At 42.3% G+C, this 20837-nt stretch overlaps 1 protein-coding gene across 5 annotated transcripts in view; it reads left to right on the forward strand.

The window, feature by feature from the left end:
* The window catches only part of B3gntl1 (UDP-GlcNAc:betaGal beta-1,3-N-acetylglucosaminyltransferase like 1), a 53925-nt gene that overhangs the window by 10773 nt on the left and 22315 nt on the right, over positions 1 to 20837 (forward strand). For all 5 annotated transcript variants that reach the window (XR_003713966.1, XM_028787878.1, XM_028787877.1 and 2 more), the window contains exons 4-6: positions 4491 to 4555; positions 10245 to 10310; positions 15374 to 15469. Coding sequence is in view for 4 of the 5 variants with exons in the window: in XM_028787878.1 (XP_028643711.1) it covers positions 4491 to 4555; positions 10245 to 10310; positions 15374 to 15469 (227 nt within the window). In the remaining variant the exon portion in view is untranslated. The remainder of the gene's footprint in view (positions 1 to 4490; positions 4556 to 10244; positions 10311 to 15373; positions 15470 to 20837) is intronic.

Here is a 20837-nt window from a genome sequence, read left to right on the forward strand (position 1 = left end):
CTTTCTATGTAAATGGTTTAACTCTGACTAGATATTATACTTTTATTTGTTTTTCTATTTTTTGCTTTTGTATTTTTGCTTGACATGAGGTGAGAAGTCTAGAAGGATAATGTGTAGAGAGAATCTTTTATATGCTGTATGGAAGCATCACTTGTTAATAAAAAAAAAGCTTATAGCCAGTGAGCTGAGGCAGGATGAGAAGGTGGAACATCTGATAGGGGGAGAGAGGGGAATTCTGGGAAAGAGTCAGGTTTAGGATTTGCCTTAAATTCTGGAGGAGACAGTCACATAAACCTGAGGAGAGGTGACCAACCATGTGGCACACTTAGAATAGAACAAATGGGATATTGAGATATGAGTTAGTCAGAGAACAGAGGCAAGGCTATTGGCCTAAGCATTTATTAATAAATGTTAAATCTCAGAGCCATTATTTCTGGGAATTAAGAGGATGGGTAGAAAAAGCGTGCAGCTACAATGATATGAAGTGATGATCCTCATGATGGCAGAGTCCTGAATGCCACTGACTTGGTAGAAGGAAGCAAGTGACCACTTAGTAGCCAGCTGGAGCCTGGGATGTGAGAAAGCCTGCTACACCTTCCTGTGTCCCATCGTTCTGCCCCTCCTCCCAGTGATGAAGGCCTACCAGACCCAAAACAAACAAAATCGAAAACCCCCCAAAAAACAAAAAGAACCTTTTTTACAAATACTGTCTGCTTTGATTAGTGAAAATCTGTTCTTTCTTCTGGAGCTTTCGTTTTTATAATGTAGTTGTTACATTGTTAAAGCTTGTTTAGAGTTATATTCTGGAGCTTTTGTTATTACAATGTAGTTACAATGTTGAAGCTTTTTGAGGGTCTGTTCTCCAAGGAGTTCTTTTGCTACTTGCTTTGCCAGTAGGTAGGTTTCAGCAGGTAGAACATAGAAGTAACATGATAGAATTGTATGCGTGTGCTCCACAGCATAGTGTATCAGGTGCTGGTACAGCAGAGCAACAGTATCCTGGGACTGGATTTTCTGAGTGTTATAACTTCATAGAGCCATGAATCATCCATGGTCTCCATGGCAACACTTTGGTGTCTATTCTCATCTTATTTTCTCTTTATTTCCCTTTGAAAATGTTTTCTTCTTAACATTATCTCTTCAGTTTTCTAGAGCTACTACTTAAAATGATCTTTGTGCCTGGGATATAGATGGTAAAGTATTTAAGATTCCTACTTGTCTGCAGTGCCTTTTAAAGTTCTACTTAGTTTGTCTGGGCAAAGAATTCTAGAGGCAAAATAATTTTTCTCATAATTGTAAAGGATCACCTCATTACCTTCTAGTGTATCATTATGATTCTTGCTGTTTTAAAGGTATCTTCTTTGAAAGATACCTTAAAAGATAGTTAATATTTCAGTTTTGACATTTTTGATGTTGGGTCAAGGTTTTTGTTTCTCTTTCCCTTTATTGTCAAGATTAAATGATTTGCCTCATAGTCTTTCTTCTCATTGTAATAAGTCAGGGACCTTAAGGTCTAGACTTGAAAAGAGTGCACCTCATACAGTGCTTAAGATTAGAATGTGTGTCAAAAAAGCTGGGTGTGGTAGCATATTTGGAGAAAGGCCAAACCCTGGGACAGCCAGCCAGGCCTGCTTAGTGAGATTCAGGCTCATGAGAGATCTGTCTCAGAAAAAAGATGGACAGGGTCTGAGGAATGAGACCCCGGAATAGCAACATTCTCCCAACTTTTCTTTGTCTTGTGCATCTGGAAAATGTTAATATTTTCTGGAAATTATTTCCTAGCTTTATTGTCTTTACATTGAAATAGAAAACTACATGGGTTACTACACAATGTATGTTTCAACCTGTGAAACATGAATTTGAAGCTAAGTGTTCTCTGATATTCTTTAGTTAAGAGGGATTTTGCAGCTTCTGTCATCGAATAGAAAGGGCATTTTGATAACCAATCTTTCTTGTCTCTGCTTTAAAGACAGATTTTATCTTTCATAAAACCTGAATTGCTTGCCACTGAGTCATATCATGTCTGAATGCATTCTATGACAAGGACAGTGTAAAACTAACGACCCCCAGGTGGAGTGCAGGGAGATGACGTCACCTCATTGTCCGTGGGAAGTGAATGAGAATCCATGGCAATCCTGTATGGCACAGTGGAGTTTAGCTGGTTCTTTGGAAAGACATGCTTTCCTGTAGTATATTAAGTAGGACATGTTTCCTTAGTCATTAGATAACATAAATGCAAACATTTTGTTTTCAGGAATGCTGGATTATTTGTAGTGGGTTAAGATTCACTTTTTAAAAAAATAACATAATCATGTCACGACAGAAATACATTTTGTCATGTGGCTTTATGCTAAAGGCAGAATGAGCCACAGCCTACTGCTCCTCTCCAGGAGTGAGGAATGTTAATATCTCCACGGTGCTAGGTTTTTCCTATTGGAACCATAGCAACCAACTATCCTCACAAAGGGACTGGCCTCCCCAAACATGGAGCCCCCACACAAACATTTGACTTTCTTCAAGGCAGTAATATTAGAGCAAATTCCTTGTCTTTGCCAAACACAAGATTCATTGTGAGAAACTTCCATCATCCTCAGTGGGCTGGGACGGGCTTCATTGCAGATTCAGGGATTCAGTCTCTCTCGTTAAATCTAACTTTCTAGAAGGAACTTTTGTGACAGAATTCTGTTAATTTTAGGGTGATTGTAAAGAAGGACTTGTATTTTGTTGTTGAGGTTCCGAGGAGGTGTTTATTCTACATGCTTGCTTTGCTTTGCAGGGATGGCCCTGGGGTTTCCTCATAGTTGCAAATCCTGTTTATGCCTATGGTTTTTCCAAAATCAGAGCCATTGCTAACTGGTTTGTACTGGCCAAGTTCTAGAGATTAGTGCTGGAAATTAAACTGCTGCTTCATATGAACCCCGCAGAAGGATGCAGGTTTGGGTTGGATCTTAGGGACATAAGCAAATAGGGCAGCTTTCCTATTGTCTTGTGTCTTGCTTTTCCATTTTCAGTCATAGCGTTGCTCCTCCTGCCCCCTGGTGTCTCTGTCTCTCTATCTCTCTGTTTCATTCTCCTTCCCCCCACCCCCAGCCCCCGGGTGTGTGTATGTGTGTGTGTGGTGTGTATGTGTGCACATTTGGCTGGTATTCTCTCAGGACTGACAACTTTCTTAAGCTTGTCTTAATTTCAAATACCAAAGAGATTTATTGTTTCAGCTCTGTACACATCTATTTTGCTTTGTGTAATTTTCTCAGTGGCATCAAGACTGTAACCATCTGGTTGATGTGATTCAGGTGTTGGTCGGCTCTTTTCCAGGAAGAGTTTACCCTCCTTAAAGCCGCATTAGCGCCCTCTTCTGGTCTGAATACCCTTGAATGGATCTGCCTTTGGCACCCTGGCTGAGCTTGTGTCAAGTCTGACCTTGCACAGTGCCCCAAATTTCCAAACCTCTGTAACTCTCCTGTCCATAGGGCGAAGTTGAGCCCTCTTAGCCCAACAGTCAGCTCCTGCAGAGTGGTTTGTTTTCCATCCTTAACTCTGCACCCAGGGTTCTGCCTGCACTGTTGTTGTTTACCCAGTTCTCTCTGATCCTCTTTGTAGTGATTTTTGTCTTTGAAGTTCTTGTGCTTCTTCAGCACCATTCATTGAGTTGCTGCTATGGGGAATTGTTTGTTTGGTTGGTTGGTTTTTTTACAACTCACTTGTAGTATCTTTGAAGGAAATGATTTTGTAAAATACTCTAATATGTATCCCCTGGGGATAAGGCATCACCAGTCCCTGAAGCCAAGGCCAGGCTGGATTCTCTATCCAGGACAACCACTTTTCCAGATCTTTAGCCCAGAAGGACTTCTTTGCTTGAGTTCTGTGTCCCCTGCAGTCTGCTTCTTTGGGTCTGATCCCTGTGCTCCATCCTACCTTAAGGGTCACCTTCATTGCTGTGTGAAAGCCTCGGTTGTCACTGTCAAGTAAGTCGTTTGTTTCTGTTTTGTTTTTCCTTCAATTTAGGCTGCCTCAGCTCTGGACTTTTAGGATGACTAATCATGGCTAAAAGTTCTCTTGGGTTTGTGCTGAGCACTGAATGCTTAGTACATACTTAGTATTTCACACACTCAGATGTGGCAGCCATTGTCAGTCACCTCGAGTTGGTCAGCTAGCCTTCCAGGAAGTACTTAGATTGAAACATTTCCCAACCAGTCACACATAAGTATGCTTTGTGCTCCTCTCATGTAAGCAGACTTTTACACTCTCCTCAAGAATATTTTATTTTTATTTCAGTATAGTTCCAGATGCCTTATCCATGGCATTCTCTAAGATCATCATGGTACATGGGTGTTGCTTTCTGTTTACATTCCTTTTATTCCTTCAAAATTGTACCTGAAGTTTGAGTGGTCGTGTGAAATGACCTTGGCTTTTTGGGGGTGTAAAGTACACTGAGCTTTATGCTGCCAAAACCTGAATTCTAAAAGAACTGTTTTTTCTTTCTCTAACAGTTGGATATTCTAAAAACCAAGCAATTGCTCAGAGCTCGGGTTCTTACCTTTGCTTTTTGGATTCAGTAAGTAGCTCTTTGTTCTGTTTATAGTGGCTTTGTATATATTTACCAAATAATGATTGTGAATTTAGTAGGGTTCTTAAAAACAAGTTTTTAGTTATGTTAGGATGAATCTTAAAAGTCAAGTTTAAATAGGTTGTTGCTATGTGCTGCCATAGCATCTAATTAACAATAAATAAGATCATAAAAATGTAAAAGAGGACCACAGGGAATATAAGAATAAGCAAAATGCTAGTAAATATGATACTTAAGGGATATAGAAATGGAAACAGTTCATGACAGCTAGAGCGAACTTTGAACCAGATTCATAGATTCAAAGGACAGGTAGGACAGGTATGAGAGGACAGGTAGGTGGCAGGACTTATACAGAAGTTCAAATCAATCAAAGTTGTATTAAAATTTAAATTTGTGACCAAATAAATTCAATTAGCAAAATACTTCCACAAAGCAAGTTAAGTATTTTCTTATTTTTTTTTTTTTTTCGAGACAGGGTTCTCTGTATAGCCCTGGCTGTTCTGATACTAACTTTGAAGACCAAAGGCTGGCTTCAAACTCAAAGAGATCCACCTGCTCCTGCCCTGAGTGCTGGGATTAAAGATGCACACCACCACACCCAGCTTCAATTAAGTGTTTTCAAAATATAGATAGTATTTCAGACAGTGTGAATCAGCACCATGTTGACAGCATGACTGTGTGTTTGGTTTAAGACTTTAAAATGTTGTGCCCTTGACTCCTAGTTTTCACCTCTTGGTATCTCAGGGAAAGATTTGTATGCAGCTACACCTCAGGTTGTGTATTATGACAGAAATCAGAAACCGGTTACTGTGTGCTGGCTGAGTACTGGCGAAGAACACTGACAGACCGTCAGAGAACAGTCACGTTTATGGGGAATGCTTAGGAGTAGGATACTTGGTTGTAATGGATGAACAGAAATTCTGTACAAATTGTGCTGTCCTTAAAGCTCTCATAGAATAAAGCAAAGCAAACAAAGTCTGTCTTAAAAAATATAACTCTTATGTACCTAAATTATTTCATAGGTTGGGCTCCTGGCTTCTTAGAAACATGCACACCAGGGCCCGTGAAAATGTTAGCCATTGGCTTATGCAGCTGTTACAAGTTTTGTTTGTTTCCAGTTGATGATTCCAGGTACACGGAGGTGGGAAAATGCATAGACCAGGAAATGAAACCTCCCTCCCATGCAAGGGAAGAGGGGAACTGACCCACAGGCCTGCCTTGGGAGGTCTGAAATTTTGAAGTCAGAGTTCTGTGTAATGTCATATTTACTGTATTTAGATAGCACATTTGTCAATAACTTACTGAAGACAGATGTTACCAGCTGGATGAGGAAGTGTGTCTGTCATATACCGCGTGTGATTTTTGTATTTGACCTCTCCGTTTTAGTGCAAGGTTGTTTACAAAACAGATTTTGTATTAGCCGTGTGAGAAGCACTTCAGGTTTAGGAAGCAGCTGAGGAATGTCAGGTTTTGGCCCAGTGCAGGTATCTGGCAGAATGGGCCCTAAGTGGGCTGCTGCTCTGCTGTGCTTTACCCTGAAGCTTTGGCTCCACCTTCAGGTGCTAGTTGTTCCCCTGAGCTGAAAACAGAACAAGCTGTTCGTGCTGAGCTTGTGTAAACTGGTTCTAAGAGACATGAGAGTAGGGGCAGAACTGGGACCTGAGGCTTGTATCTCATTTCTGTCTCTTTGGTTACTCTTGTCTCATAGCTAGCTCTCGGGAGGGAACTATGAAGTTTCTTGTGTGTCTGTCTATAATTTAGATGGGCTTACCTTGTTTTAAAATAGAGGTTATAAAAGTCATATTGTGGTCTTAAAGCACATCACAGTAAGCTAACCTCCCTCCATTAAGACAAGGTCCCATTACTTCAAGCTTCCACTACTTCCATGCAATACTAAACTGGGAACCTTTGACACAAAGACATTAGGGAGAGACTTCAATTTTAAGATAGAGCGCCCAGGAAATGTTAGAGGTGATTTGATGGGATTCTGCTAAGGATGAGGCTGATCATCAAACATCAGACCTAGAGTAGAAGTGTATAGCTTTCAGCTGCCAGGGCTGGAGATTGGACCAATAAATCACACCTGCCTGGTGAAGCCTCTGTAAATCTCTATAAACAGAGGCGCTCAGGAAGTTTCTGGTGTAGATATGTGAAAGTCCCAGGGTGTAGTATATCCCAATTTCCATGGGACTAGAAAGCCCTATACCTGGGAAATATTCATTGGGACAGTACATTCTGCTTGGCCCACAGAATAGCAATAGCTGGTCAGTGATTTTCGATGCCATCCAGGGACATGTGATAGTTATCTGTCTGGTACACTGACATTCTGTGGCTTCCGTTTGTCACAAGACTTTGAGATCCTCAAGGAAAGAACCGCAGGTGTTGGAGTTAAACCGACAGGACCTTTGCAGACCTCAGCCACATGAGGAGGGGAACCAGGTGTCAGGTAGACTTACTGTCTCAGGCTCCATGGTCAGGGCTTGACATTACTGATGAGAAGGGGAAACCACACATATCAGAGTTTTGTGTGTTAAGAAGCCTTTGGCGAATGAGAAGCACTGCGCACTGCTTTTCAGAGCAGGCTCAGGAAGTGACTGGGGTTTGTACTTGTCCTCCGCAGTTCAGTTCACAGGGGTTAGTCCTGAACAGGAAGTTTCTCCCTGAGTTTCCACATCTCATCCAAAAACCAAACACAGGAAGACTTAAAACAAGGTGACCGTGTCCTCTGTGGCAGGCACATTTTGCCATGGTCTTTAACATTCTTCATTTGTTTATGTTCCCCCAAGGCTTCTCTGTGCCTGTCATTTTCAAGGGTACCATCTTAGAGAGACTTCCCTGGATGCCTGTATCATTTATTCTCCTCAGTTCTCTTAACTAATTTTTAAAAAATCATGCATGTGTGTGTGTGTGTGTGTGTGTGTACATACACACTTATGTGTTGCCCATGCAGGCCAGAAGAGGATGTTGGGTCCTAAGGAGCTGGGGTAACGGTGATTGTGATCTGTTTGATGTGTTGATGCTGGGAACTGAACTCCAGTTTTTAGAAAGGCAGGAAGTCCCCTGACTCCAAGCCCTCAAAGCTCTTTCTGCGATGCTTCTGGTTTCTTTTCTCAGGCTGCCCCATCATTCCACAGTGATGAGTCCCTGTTCATAATCCTGAAGTTTCAGCCCCTCTGGGAATTTCATGCATTCCAGAAATGCCAGTGATAATGTTTCAAATCTACTTCTCACTATGAAAAGGCTTCAGGTAATATCCCTCAGCACGAGCCCTGAGATGAATCTACTCTGCTTTCATGGTCGAAGCACACAGCATCTTGCATTTAGTCTGTTGGCCCCTCTATTTTTGCATTTCAAATGTCAGCTGACTCTGGTTAACTCATCACAGTGAGCCTGCCCACAGAGGGAGTAGGAGCCAGCTGGATCAATTTGGCTTCCATGGAAGGGAAAGGGTTCACCTTCTCCATGGTACAGTAGCACTTCCTGGCTTGTTATCAAAGTTCTCCCTTGCTTTCATTTACAAAAAAAAAGACCTTTTCATTCTCCAGTCTCTGGGCCACTTTCTTCTCTTTCTGGTGGCCTCCAAAAACAAAGAGCTTTTATGTTATTAGTTATCCTGCTTGGTAAGGGTTAGTACTTGCTTCTCTGTTCACTCTGGATTGAATGTGTATTTGCCACATCTTCCTTAGTTTGATCCATGAGTGTATTAATTCTTTTTGTTCTCTCTTTGCTCTTTTTGTAGTTGCTGACTCTCAATAGCAGAAATGGTAGAAATCACACTCAGGGTTAAGAATACTCTTTAGGCTCGTGAGAGCAGCACTGATCATTTTTGCTTTTTGCATAGATTCCTGAACTGTAAAATTGGAGTCTTGTTTAATTCCATGTGGATTATTAGTCAGAGCCCAGAGAGTGTGAACATAAGGTTGGGGTGGTGGTGGTGGTGGAGTTGTTCTCAGTCTACTGATAAAAATACTAATCTCTCCCAGATCCACCTTCACAGATATAATCATCAGACCACTTTTCTGGGCAGCCTTTAGTCCAGTCAAGTTAACACATAAAATTAGTCATCACATATCCACCCTTTGCTAACATGGCATGCATACACACCTCCTTCAACAGTACTTGCTTGGGTCCAGTCAGAGTTAGGTATAGTTGTGATACACCATGCAACCGTGCTGCTTATATCTGAACATACGCAGTTTCTTCCCCAAAGAGCCATTCATAGTTCTCAAGTGGTGTTGAGTCTTCTGAAAGTCACAGTCCCAAAACTGTGATGAGGGGAATAAGAGAGGGAAGGAAACAAAGGAGTTTGCCTAATGTATTTGTAACAAATTAACATGGAAATGTATTATAACTTTGATACCCTCATTTCTGTAATTGGTCACATGGTCATAGCTATTATAACTGCTCCCAAAATCCACTCAGTGGTGATCACAGTCACAGCTGCTCAGATCAGCAAATCCAGGACAAAAGAAAACACACAGGGTCCCATCACATACTTAAACTCAAATCCTAAGAAAATTTAAATTATTTAATAAATGCACATATTATTTAATAAATGCATTTATTAATTACTTAATAAATGCATGAAAAGCAGCGTGGCCCTAAAAGCCCAAACTTGAGGTCCCTCTGAGCAGAAGGTGGTAGCATCATGGCAGATGCGTGAAGTGTTGGCAGTAAGCACTTCTGTACCTGTTTCTGCCTCCATTTCATAATTCTTTACCTCATAATTCTTCACCTCAGTGGAGTTGGTTCTTTATCTAGAAGGTGACTCATACCTTTATTCTAGAAAAGGTCTGGGCCATTCATCGTGTACCTGGATTGTGTTTTTGTAGTTTCTTACTTTAATCACAAAGCATGGTACTACTAAGAGACTCTTTAAGAAATCTCCCATGCTCTGCTCTTTCTGGTTCCCTTGTAGAGTAGCCATCTGGTTTCTCCAGTATTCTGGGTCAGCCACGTTGGCATACAACATAACTCCTTTACTTTATCTGCTTATTTTTGAGCACAAGGAGTCCAAAGTGGCAGGTGGCCCCTTCATTTAGAAGCATTTCCCCTGTCACCTGCTCCCACACCCCTTTAAGTACTTAAATCTTTGTCGATTATTCATCCACTGAAAATACCTCATTTTACTAGGAAGTGAAACATTGCTATAGAAAAATTCACAAAACCTTATATTGTGGAGCATATGTAGAGAGCTGGCTGTTGTCAACACCTCAAGTATCTGCCAGATACTGCTTCTAGAAATGTCCTGCTCACAGTGACTTCAGTTAGGGCCACACGGTCCTCAATTTTCTTTATTGTTTTCACTATGTATGCATTTAGTAAATAATGTGGTAAATTTTCCAAGGGTTTGACATTAAGTATATGACGGGATCCTGTGTGTTTTCTCTTGTCCTGGATTTGCTGATCTGAGCAGCTGTGCTGGCATTCACCACTGAGTAGACTTTGATAAGATCACCAAGTTTTAGGGAATTTGTACCTCCAGCCTTACTGGATGATGCCGAAACACCTCTGAGAACAGCTATAATTGCTTTTTCTTGATGACTAAAGAGGGTCCTGGTTTACAGATATCTGAATTGACTGCTCACACTGCCTGCTGTTGTATTCTTACACTATGTGCCTATTCTAACTGCGTTGGAGTCGCTTCACATGTATTTAAAATGTGCTGTTTCTGCAGGATGATGTCATGATGCCCCAGAGAGTGAGGATGCAATACGAAGCTGCTGTTCAGCACCCAACGAGCGTGAGTCCACCTTTCCTGTGTCGTCACCCCTTTAATGAAATGGCCAGTTTGGGTTGTTTTGTTGTTGTTATTTGGTTTTTTTTTTGTTTTTGTATTTTTTGAGACAGGGGTTCTCTGTGTAGCCTTAGCTGTCCTACAACTCAATCTGTAGATCAGGCTGGGTTCACACAGAGATCTGCCTGCCTCTGCCTCCTGGGTACTAGGATTAAAGGTGTGCACCACCACCACCTGGCACCAATAATTTTTACAAATAAAGATATCCCTTGGGATTAGAAAGAATCTGTTTACAGTCAACTAGTCAAATCAAGGGGAGATTTGTGACCACCATGTTTGTGAGCCCTTATCTCTTTGGAGATAAACATGCTTCTGGTTACTGGCAACAGGAGTAAAGAACTGGAAATGCAACTTCACCTCACTGCCTATAGCAGCCTTAGGTGTTCTTTTGAGAGAACTCCACTAAGTGAGATTAGAATTCTTAACTTCATCAAAGAAAACAATTTCTGGATAAGTTACTATGAGGTAGAATTGGAGTTTAATAAGATGCTTTTTAATATAGATTTAAGCAGAGCGTCAATAGACAAATATTTAGGAAAAGATACCATTCCTCCAAGTATGGGGACATAGATTTCTTAGAGAGGTACTTAAGGGTTTTATCAATCTCTCTCTATATATAACTTTGATGGCTTCTAAAGTTACATTGTTTAAAGGATTCTAAGAAATTCTTTTTTTTTCCCTTTTTTTGTTTCTTTTAGTAAATGAGATCGGAGAGTACTTTCTGAGGTGTATTGGACAGGAGTAGAGGCTGATAAGAAAAACCATAGGTCAGAAGAGGTGAAGGAAGCTTTACTATATTACATTTCAGAGCATTAAGACGTGTTTTTACTGTAAGCAAAGTTTACACTCTTGAGATTCTCAAAAAAACCTGATGTTTTGCAGCTGGAAAAGGAGCAGGCCAAACACAGCACAGTCGTAACAAGCTTAGGCTGTACACATGCTAACACTCTTATTTGAAAATCTCTGTTAAAAAGCAAATTGTCCCTATGTAGTTAACCTTTACAGCTGACTTTTATCAATTATACTGGAATTCTTGACTCTTGGTTATAGAAAGGCTTCAAGTAAACTCCTTCCTGGGTGAAGGACTCCTTTCTCTTTCTGTGTCCCCTTAGTGTCTCCTGCCTTCCTGCCCTGTTTCATTTATCATTTGGAAGGCATTTGTTACTTTGAGACAGATAGAAATGTTTCTGTCTCTCTCTTGCTTGCTTTATGATGCTGTGATTCCCTTTTCCTGTGTAACCGCTCATCCAGGACAGGCTGCTGCTTCTTCCCAGGGTGATTGACTCCATGTGAGGTCAAGTTGGACTACTCTGGTTCTGATAAGCAAATTATTCAAAGAAAAAAACTTATAAAGCAACCTCCTTGAAGGATGCTTTTAAGCATTCAGTTAAACCTATGATCAGCACAACTGGCTATCCTCCAACAGGTGTCGTTCTGTGAACTCCAAGTGTAGCTCACATATTATTTGCTTTTACAGAATTGGCACCTTTTATTTATTTCTCTCCTTCTCTTCCCATTGATTCTGAGGACTTGTCCCTGGCACTTGGGTATACAGACACAGCCTTCAGGTCTGCCTCTCCTGGAATGGGGAGTTCCCTACCCTGTTTCAAGTCGGAGGCTGAAGGTTTATGTACTCTGAGCTGGAATTGCTGAGGTATAAACATGCATGGCACAGATGCTGTGAAATATACCTGTAAGACAAGAGGAAATGCCTTGATTGCCCTTGAAAGGTTTTTAGGTGTGGGATAGTACCGTTCTATCCCTAAGGGCAGCTCTGTGACTCTTGGGGGCTGAGGATTGTTGCTGCAGTAGGGCATGTGCCAAGATCAGTCAGTACCTATCACTCAGACTGTCTGTCTCACCCTGTCTTTCCAAGCCCATCCTACACAACCTACCCTTGATGCTGCTTCCGGCCCTTTTAGCAACTTCTTTGTACATACAGTAGATGCTCAGCTTTAACACAGGAAATCTCAGAGTAGCGAGTTTTCTAGTATAGAGTTTTAGGGCAGGGACACAAAGCACTCTGACCACGAAGGCAGTTGTGTGAGAATAGATAGAAACACAGACAGAATATACACTGCCCTCCTAGGAGCAGAGGGGATCCACAGATACCTTCACTGTGCTTACAACAGGTTCTGGGGAACTCAGGATCCCAGGGTGTCTGCCAGACTTTTGTGAGGTATGTTTTGGAAAATGAAGATCTGTAAATAGAGCTAGGGAACCAAAAATTTGTGTAAATATATGTTTTTAGTGCCTACAGACTCTAGAAATTTCCTTTTTTAAAAAAAAGTTCAGAAGCATAGACTATTCCATTTCATCCCCCTTTCTAATTGGGAAAGATATCAGAAGGCCAGCAGCGTCTGACAACGTGTGCTGTCATGGAGCCTATGGGAACTCCGTCTGAACCATGTAACAGGGTCCCCAGGATTGGAATCACTGGATCTCACCCAGCAGTTCAAGGTTTTCTACCTCAGCCCCAGAAATGTTGGCAGGTCTCCTCATCATATGGGGAAACAGACTGTTTTCTGGTGTGGTCTCTTTGTCAGGAGTAAGTCCCCCAGGTAGATTTTTGTGCTGTGTATAAAGGGAATAAATGCTAGGATTTCTAGAGACTCCTCCCCAGTGGCTGACAGTGAGGTAATGTTGTTTCTAAAGTCAGAGAATAAAAGACAAGCACAGCATCAGAAGCGTACTGCTCTGAATTGAGACTGCTTGGTGCCTCCAACTCTGTGGGGCGTGGTCCTCTGTTGCTCTGCCTGTCCCAACAGTCATGCCCTTCTGAAATCAAGACACAAAGAGCCGGTCCCTGTCCCGGCTGAAAACAGGTATCTGAAGCTGGTGTCCATGTTTTCATGTAAGATGCTGTGTGTTTACTCAGAAATGAGAGTTTCCGGTGTATTTTAATATTATATACTGGAAACTTGTAAAGAATTTTGTAACTAGTATTGACATTTAAAAGAGCCATATTCATTTCATATGTTTTAATTTCCACCCCAGACTAAAACTATAAACAGATTGGCTACATTAACAAACTTAATTTTGCAGAGGTTTGTGTGTATGTGTGTGTGTGACATTCATTGAAATGATCTGTGATATTTAGAGATGTTCAGAAATTTAAAAAATAAAACCATCAAATTTTCGAATGGTGAAATCAACCTTGATTTTCATTTTTATACTGCTTACGGTTCTAGATTATGATTTATTTTGTGCAACTTCATTGAATTCTTAGGTGCTATGTCCAGTCTTCCGTAGAGAACCTTGTGCTGTATTTTCCTCCCAACCTTAGAGTCGGGTGGAGTACCCTTGTCCTTTCTTTTTCTCTTCCTGACTCAGCATGTCAGGGCCAATTGGCTCTGTAACACAAAATTAGCCTGAGAAGCAGTTACTTTGATTCTGGGGTTAAAATCATGGCTTACAAAGTCCCAATCTGTAGTTGCTGGTTGGTGGCTATGTTGATTATTATGTTTAGTTTGTTCAGAAGGAATGAAATGAATGTTGGCGGTATGTTCCTACCCTGTTGTTACAAAAAAAAAAAAAAACAACAACAACACTTGGGAAGGGAAGACCCCTGACTGCAAATGCTATAATGCATTCCATTGTTTGAATCACTGCAGAATTTTTGGATTTTATGCTTTGGGCATTATTAGCAACTCTAAATGTGATTTTTATTTTTTTATTTTTATTTTATTTTTTTAATTCCTGTCATCTGTCTGCTGAACCTTTGCAGCCTAAATCAGTTCTGGAGCTGATAAGTTACTGTAGGAAGTCTCACGTTGGTTTTACAGGATCCTTAAATGTCCACAAGGGGTCTTCCCACTAGATTTATGAGCAGAGTCATAGAGAAAAGAGTGGTAATATGCACAGCTTCAAGGATACCAAAGATAAGGGCAGGAAAATAATATTATCCCACTTGTGTAGCCTGTTACAAACTAACATGGTGTTGAGTGACTTCTGTACACATAAACACTAAATCGCTAATGGTTCTTTTCAGAATCCTTGTACACAGAATGTGTGGGTGTCTGCTGTCAGTGTCAGGAGTGTCCTGAGGGCTCAGTGGTAGAAACAGGCACAAGAACACGAGTCACAAGCTCTTAAGTGTAGAAGAGTTGAGGAGCCACCAACCTCTGCTCCTAGAGTTTCTCTGTACAGAGTACGATTTCTCATCGTGTCACAGTTCAGGAAAGGGTTTCAAAGACGGCAGAGCTTTCCTCTCACCTCCTGTCCTTTCAGGTCCACACCCTTGAACTCTTACCTACTGAATGAGACAGGAGCTTCCCTACAGCTATACTTTTATAAACCCTCATTTATTGTGTGAGGCGGAAGTGTCACCACTAGCTAAATGGTCTTACTGACTTACCGACTTTTATCTACTTGTAAGGTGAGAGGTCACCCTTAAGGAGAATCTCATTAATCCTTTTCTTCCCCCTTACGAAGTCTCACTGACCTTCATCCTTTTTGTAAGGCAGGAACCTCATCCCAAGGACAGTCTCACCAAACCCTGTCTACCCAGTAAACTGAAAGCTTTACTCCTAGGTGTAATAGTCTAACCATTTAGCCTGTCTAGCAAATCAGGAGCCTCACTTCTGGGTAAAGTCTCATCTACTCTTGCGCACACAGTATGGCGAGAGCCCCTAAGTAGGATTTCACTGACCTTTGTCCTCCTAGTGGTGCAAGAATTTCCACCCAACTGCCGCCTCACAGATTCTTGTTCCTTGTGTGAAGTCTACACTTCAACCCAAGCGTACCGTCACCAAGGGTGTTAGTCACTTCTATTGCCGTGACCATGGCCTAGGCTACCTAAGGCAGAAAGAGCTCGCTTTGGCTTTTGGTTCTAGAGGGAACGTGATAGGGAGGCATAGAAGCCAGTAACAGGCGTAGACCTCACGTGGGACTTCCATCCTGTTCTCTCTTGCCCTTGATGCCCGGGATTTTTGCTTAAATCAGCCCCCAATCCATGGATTTCATACAATACTTACAAAGCCTTAAAATGTATTTGTTGTTTTCCACAGATCATAGGATGCCAAGTGAGGAGAGATCCCCCAGACTCCACAGAGAGATACACACGTTGGATCAACCAGTTGACTTCTGATCAGCTGCTGACACAGGTAACAGTCACTGAGTGACCTTTTACAGACTCACCTGCTTTGGGTTACAGCTCCCTGGGACCGTGTCCAACTTCTTGGCACATTCTGTCAGGGTGTGGTCTTTGTATCTTCACTCATCTGTATGCTCTTGACTAGACAGTGTCTAGTTGGGGCATACCCATATTGTTTTGAGCTTTGATGGGTCAAGTCAATATTGGACATTATCTTCGGTATTATGCTCAGAATCTAGCCCTGGCTGCCTGGAACCTGCCACATAGACCAGGCAGTCCTCAAACTCACAGAGATCCACCCGTCTCTGCCTTCTGAGTTCTGAGCTTGAAGGTGTATACTACCACTCCCACCACAGGAGCTATAAAATAAAGGATTCTGTGTCTGTCAGTGTTGAGTGTGTGTGAATGTGTATTCGGACCTTTTCTCAGGATTCAAATATTCACAAAACATTTACCAGAAATTTATTGGAGGACACCTCATAAAATTGGAAAGCTAGTTAGGATGAAGGAGGATATAAGATTCCGGTTACAGGTCCATGTCCTGAAGAGCTATAAAGGAGACCCTAAGAGACAGAAGGAACTCAGTCCCCATACCAGAGTTTTGGGAAAGACAACAACACAGTTGTGTTTGTGAGGATAGAGTGAATGTTTAGGGTCATAAGGCCCATGCCTCCTTCTGTAAATTAAGGTTGTGTAGTGACTTTGGGGCTGATCTGTCCAGAAAGGTCTGTCCAGCTGCTTCTTGAGGCCTCAGTGGACCAGGCTCCTGAAAATGGGCTGCTCAGCTGATGTTAGTGCTAAAGTAAATTGAGGAGGTCTGGGTACTTCCCAGAAGCCTTCAGAGGCCAACACTTGTTGTCTTAGTGCTTCCTGCGGCCAACCATGAATGGAAAGATCCTTTTTGATACTTCTGTGGTAGTGGAAGAATAGTGGGGCCACCTGCTATTTTCTGAGAGTCCAAGCTGTTTATGAGAGACATCCCTGGTTCTTCCAAGAGTATGGGAAGGAGAACAGGCCTTGGACCTGGTTTGCAAGAGTATAGTGTGGGTGCCTATCTACCTTGTAGGATCCCAGATGGGCAAGGCCTTGGGATGGCGTATGTAGCAAGAGTCTCAAGGTATGGCAACAGCATGTCTGGGCTCTTTCTCTTTGGTCACATGCAACTCCCAAACTGAGCTCAGGGACTCCAGTAGCAAATGCCTCAGATATAAGTATGGCATAAGTGGTGACTGCTAGGGATCTCTGCTTTACCCCTTCCCCACTGAGTGACATTTCTTTAGGTTCAAAGTCAATTTAATAGAAGGGAGGGCCTGGTTGTCATGGCTCTTCCCTGTCCCACCTGGCCTGACCTTCTTATAACTGTTAATTACAGGGATAAATGTAGTCAGTGAGTTAGGAGGTGCTGGAGGGACAACTGGGAAGACCATTACAGACTCTTCTGTTGATTTCTCCTGTTTATAGAGCATGTCTTCTCTAAACTTTTATTTTCTAAAAAAGTTGGGAAATGTTGAATATACAGACCTACAAAGAACAAGGTCATGTCACGAATGGTCCCAGGCTTCCTCAGCACACTGTGTTACTGAGACACCATGCCTGGGCCTCCCTCCCACACCATTACTTTATATATCACTGGAGGAATGTCTGTCTTTTCTTCTTAAGGATTCAGATGCTCTAATATGTATAGAGTTACTGTGATAATGGTGTGTGTACCCTTCTCTCTCTGGGGTTCTAACACTCCTGCTACAATCTCTGTCCCTCGTATTTCCGTCTTTGCTGGTAGGACCTGAGTCTTCAGCTCTAATAGAGAATATGTGGCTGAATGCCCATGTGACTAAGCTTTCAGTGAATCAGGGTTGATATTGGCTTGCGGTTAGCTTTTCCACCACGGGGATCACTTCTGTGTTTCAACAGCCCTCCCGGAATGTTGGTGCCCTTAGTCAGCAGCTTCCTACCTCCTTCCAGATCTTCTGCTTGTTCTAGCCCTCTCCTGTGGGGGAAGGGTCTGTTCTGCTGTCTGGCCCTCCCCACCCTGTGCATTCTACATCTGCTTCAACTGTGTATCATGTGACACTTGACCTGGACTTCTCTTGTCATTGCTTTGAACTGTTGTACCTCACTGCCAGGCTCCAGGTCTAGAAGTCTAGAAGGGGAAGATGAAAATGTGTTTTAGGGCCACAACATTAAACACGGTACCAGGCATAGACAGTGGACATGACAGAGGTGCTGCTTTATATGCAGTCAGCCTTGATAGCAGTCTGGAGATATCCCTTCTTTGAGGCCAGGGCTCAAGGACAACATCCCTGTTGTAAAGTCAGGATTCAAGAATTTCTATATTCTTAAGTCAAGGGTCAGAGACACCTTAAGGAGCTTTCAAGGGCTCAGTTTTATCGGTTGTAAATTTGAGAGTTTCACTACTAGGCCTAGGTCTTTTCATGGCTGACCACTCTGCAATCTGTTCATTTGAAGACCTTTAACAAAATTAAATAAAGGAAAAATTACCACTGACTTAGAAGGCATTGTATGCGGTCCCCATACTGTAGGTTGTGGTGACCCAGGGACCCTATTATCTGTAGAAGTGAGAGGCCACTGAGGCCTCTTGCTGATCCTCCAGCGGCTGAGACTTGTACACCTCATTTTCATTTTAAGCTTCTTGATTCTAGTGAGACAGTAAGAACTGGCCTGCAGTATGTATGCTTTCAGTCATAGCTCAGTCGTTTCAACCTAATTCTAATAAGTCAGCATCAGACGCTGAATATTTCGAAGGAGGTAACTGCTGATGCTTCCCATTTTCAGAGGAGTTTCATAAGTTAGAATTTAGAAATAAGAATCAACCACGGAATCTAGAAATAGCTGCATATAGACTTTGTTCTTTATCTCCAAGAAAAATTCGTATTCCACCCTGGTAAGGTATAGCTAGTGAAGTTTATAAGTTTCAATCAGTACTTCATCTTCTTCCTTTAACTTAACTTCTGTTCCTGAGACACCAAGTTCAAGTCTACGTCTTTTGTTTTGCTTTTGTTTGTAAAGTATGTAGTATTTGTGAAAACATTCATTCCAGTTGGGTAGCTCCTCCCCTCCTCATATTCTTTGTGATAAAACAGAACAGCAGATTTTTACTGGGGACGTTTGAGGCCTGTAGGTTCTGATACTGGTTTCACTTCATTGGGTATACATCTCAAGGCACTCAAATTGATTTTTGAACTTTTATACTTTTATACCGTAAAACGAGCTTGGCCAAGTGTACTTACCATTGATGGCAAAACCTAACAGTTCTAGAAAATGGATTATCTGATTTCTCACCCTGGCATGAAGGAGGTGACAAAGGTAACCAAGGAAGCTAGGGGTCGTTAGGGAGGCCATTAGTGCCTCCTCCCCATAGCTGTGCTCCTTAGTCTCACTGTGTGAGACCTCACAGTCTTCGCCCTTCCCTTTGGTTGTTGACTCCCCTCACAGTGCTCTACTCTCTTCCTGTCTGTGCCTTTCCCCCTGACCTTCCACCTTCTTTGCTCCATGTCCACCGCCCTCATTCTGTCTGTCTGTGCCCCTCGCTCCTACTTGTTTAAACCCCTCTCGCATGTCTAAGGCCACTCTGAGTGTCCACAGCCTTCTCTCTGTCCGTTCACATCCTTTGCACTTGTCATGCTCCCGCCTCTTATGTGTCCCCCTCCTATCTGTGGCTTCTGCTTCCCTGTCCCCTTTCCTTTCTCTTACCTGTCTGTACTCCCCATTCTGCCTGTTTATTTTCATGTTGTACCCAAATGTAAGATGTTAAGCTGGGTCAGATGTGTTTCCTCTTAAGTCTGGGAGGCCGCAGCCACCCAGTTTGCAGCACTTGCCTTATGGGTCCTCTTCTGTCCTTATTTAGCTCTCAAACATCAGTACTCTGTCTCCATGTCTGCCATTACCTAACCTCATGTGAGCACAAGTATAGGCCTAAAGCCTCTCACTCTACCTTCCTGACTTGAGCTCCAACATCAATCCTGAGACATCTCCTCAGCCTGGGCCTTGTGGGATATCCTAAGGCCTCTATAGATGAACTTTGTGCAGTTTGAGCCTAAACACAACTGGATGGTGTCCCCATATTTATTACCTGCTCCCCAAGTTATCAACTCCAGGAGCTAAGACTCGACACTTTAAGTCTTCACTGTGGGCACTTGTTCTCTCTGGAGTTACTTCTGTGAGGTTCTTTAGAGATAAGTGCTTTTTTCTGCTTTATTTTGCTTACTCTCTGTCATCTACATAAAGTTACATTAACAGTGGTTTCTACCTCTGTCAGCTTGTAGAGTGAGGTGCATGAGGATGTGCTATTCGTGTGTCAGCTGAGGCTACCTAAGAGAGGCTGCAACCCAACATTTCTGATGCTCTTCAGTCCTTGCTGCTTCTGATGTGGTCACTTGGCTCTTAAGGGCCCAATAGGATTATCTGTAACTTAATATAAGTTTCCTGACAACAATAAAAGAAATTATTTCCTAAGAACCTCTTTTCTTTGAAATTTTAAACTCATTTCACTAAATGTAATGTTTTCAGAGTTTATTTACTTTAGGGAAAGTACAGAGCCTTATTCCATTTTATAGCTGCAAAACAGTCCATCATGTGTTCTATCCATATTTTGGTAGATAGCAGGTCCTTTTACCAGGCGATTGTGAGTGACGCTACTGTCAGTGGCTGGCGTGCAGCCTCCGAGTCTTTCTGCTCAGTTCTCTTACATTTGTAGCAGGGATGGTATTGTTGGATGAGCTGGCAATTCTGAGTCCTTTTGAGGAGCTCCCTTGCTGCTTTCCACAATGCCTGACAGTGGAAACACTTTCTCTTGTTCCATGAAGCATCTTAGTTCTTTGATGTGTTTGGATGACACTGAAAAGGTAGGAGACAGAATGACACTTTGGACTGTGTGGTGGTTTGACAGGTATGGCCACTGTAGACTTACGTTTGAATCCTTGGTCCACAGGGAGTGGCACTATTAGGAGGTGTGGCCTTGTTGGAGGAGGTGTGTTACTGTTGGGGTGGGCTTTGAGGTCTCCTATGCTCAAGCAATGCCCAGTGTGGCACACGTCAGTCTCCTTCTGCTGTCTATGGATCAAGGTATAGAACTCTCAGCTGCCTCTCCAGCACAATGTCTGCCTGCTGGCCACTGTGCTTCCTACTATAATGATAACAGACGAAACCTCTGAACTGTAAGCCAGTTAATTGAAAACAAGTGTTTTCTTTATAAGAGCTGCCATAAAACCCTAACTAAGACAGACTATTTGTCTGTCCTTGCAGTAATATGTGGTCAGAAATGGTTCTCTATAATGAAGTGTTTATGTTTCTCTTTCCCTCCTGTCTCGGGGATAGAGATATTATCCTTAGCATTTGCAGAGTGGCTGGATGCAGTGGGA

Source organism: Grammomys surdaster, unplaced genomic scaffold (genome assembly GCF_004785775.1).
Source record: "Grammomys surdaster isolate TR1022 unplaced genomic scaffold, NIH_TR_1.0 125688, whole genome shotgun sequence".
In the NCBI taxonomy this organism is placed as follows: Eukaryota; Metazoa; Chordata; class Mammalia; order Rodentia; family Muridae; genus Grammomys; species Grammomys surdaster.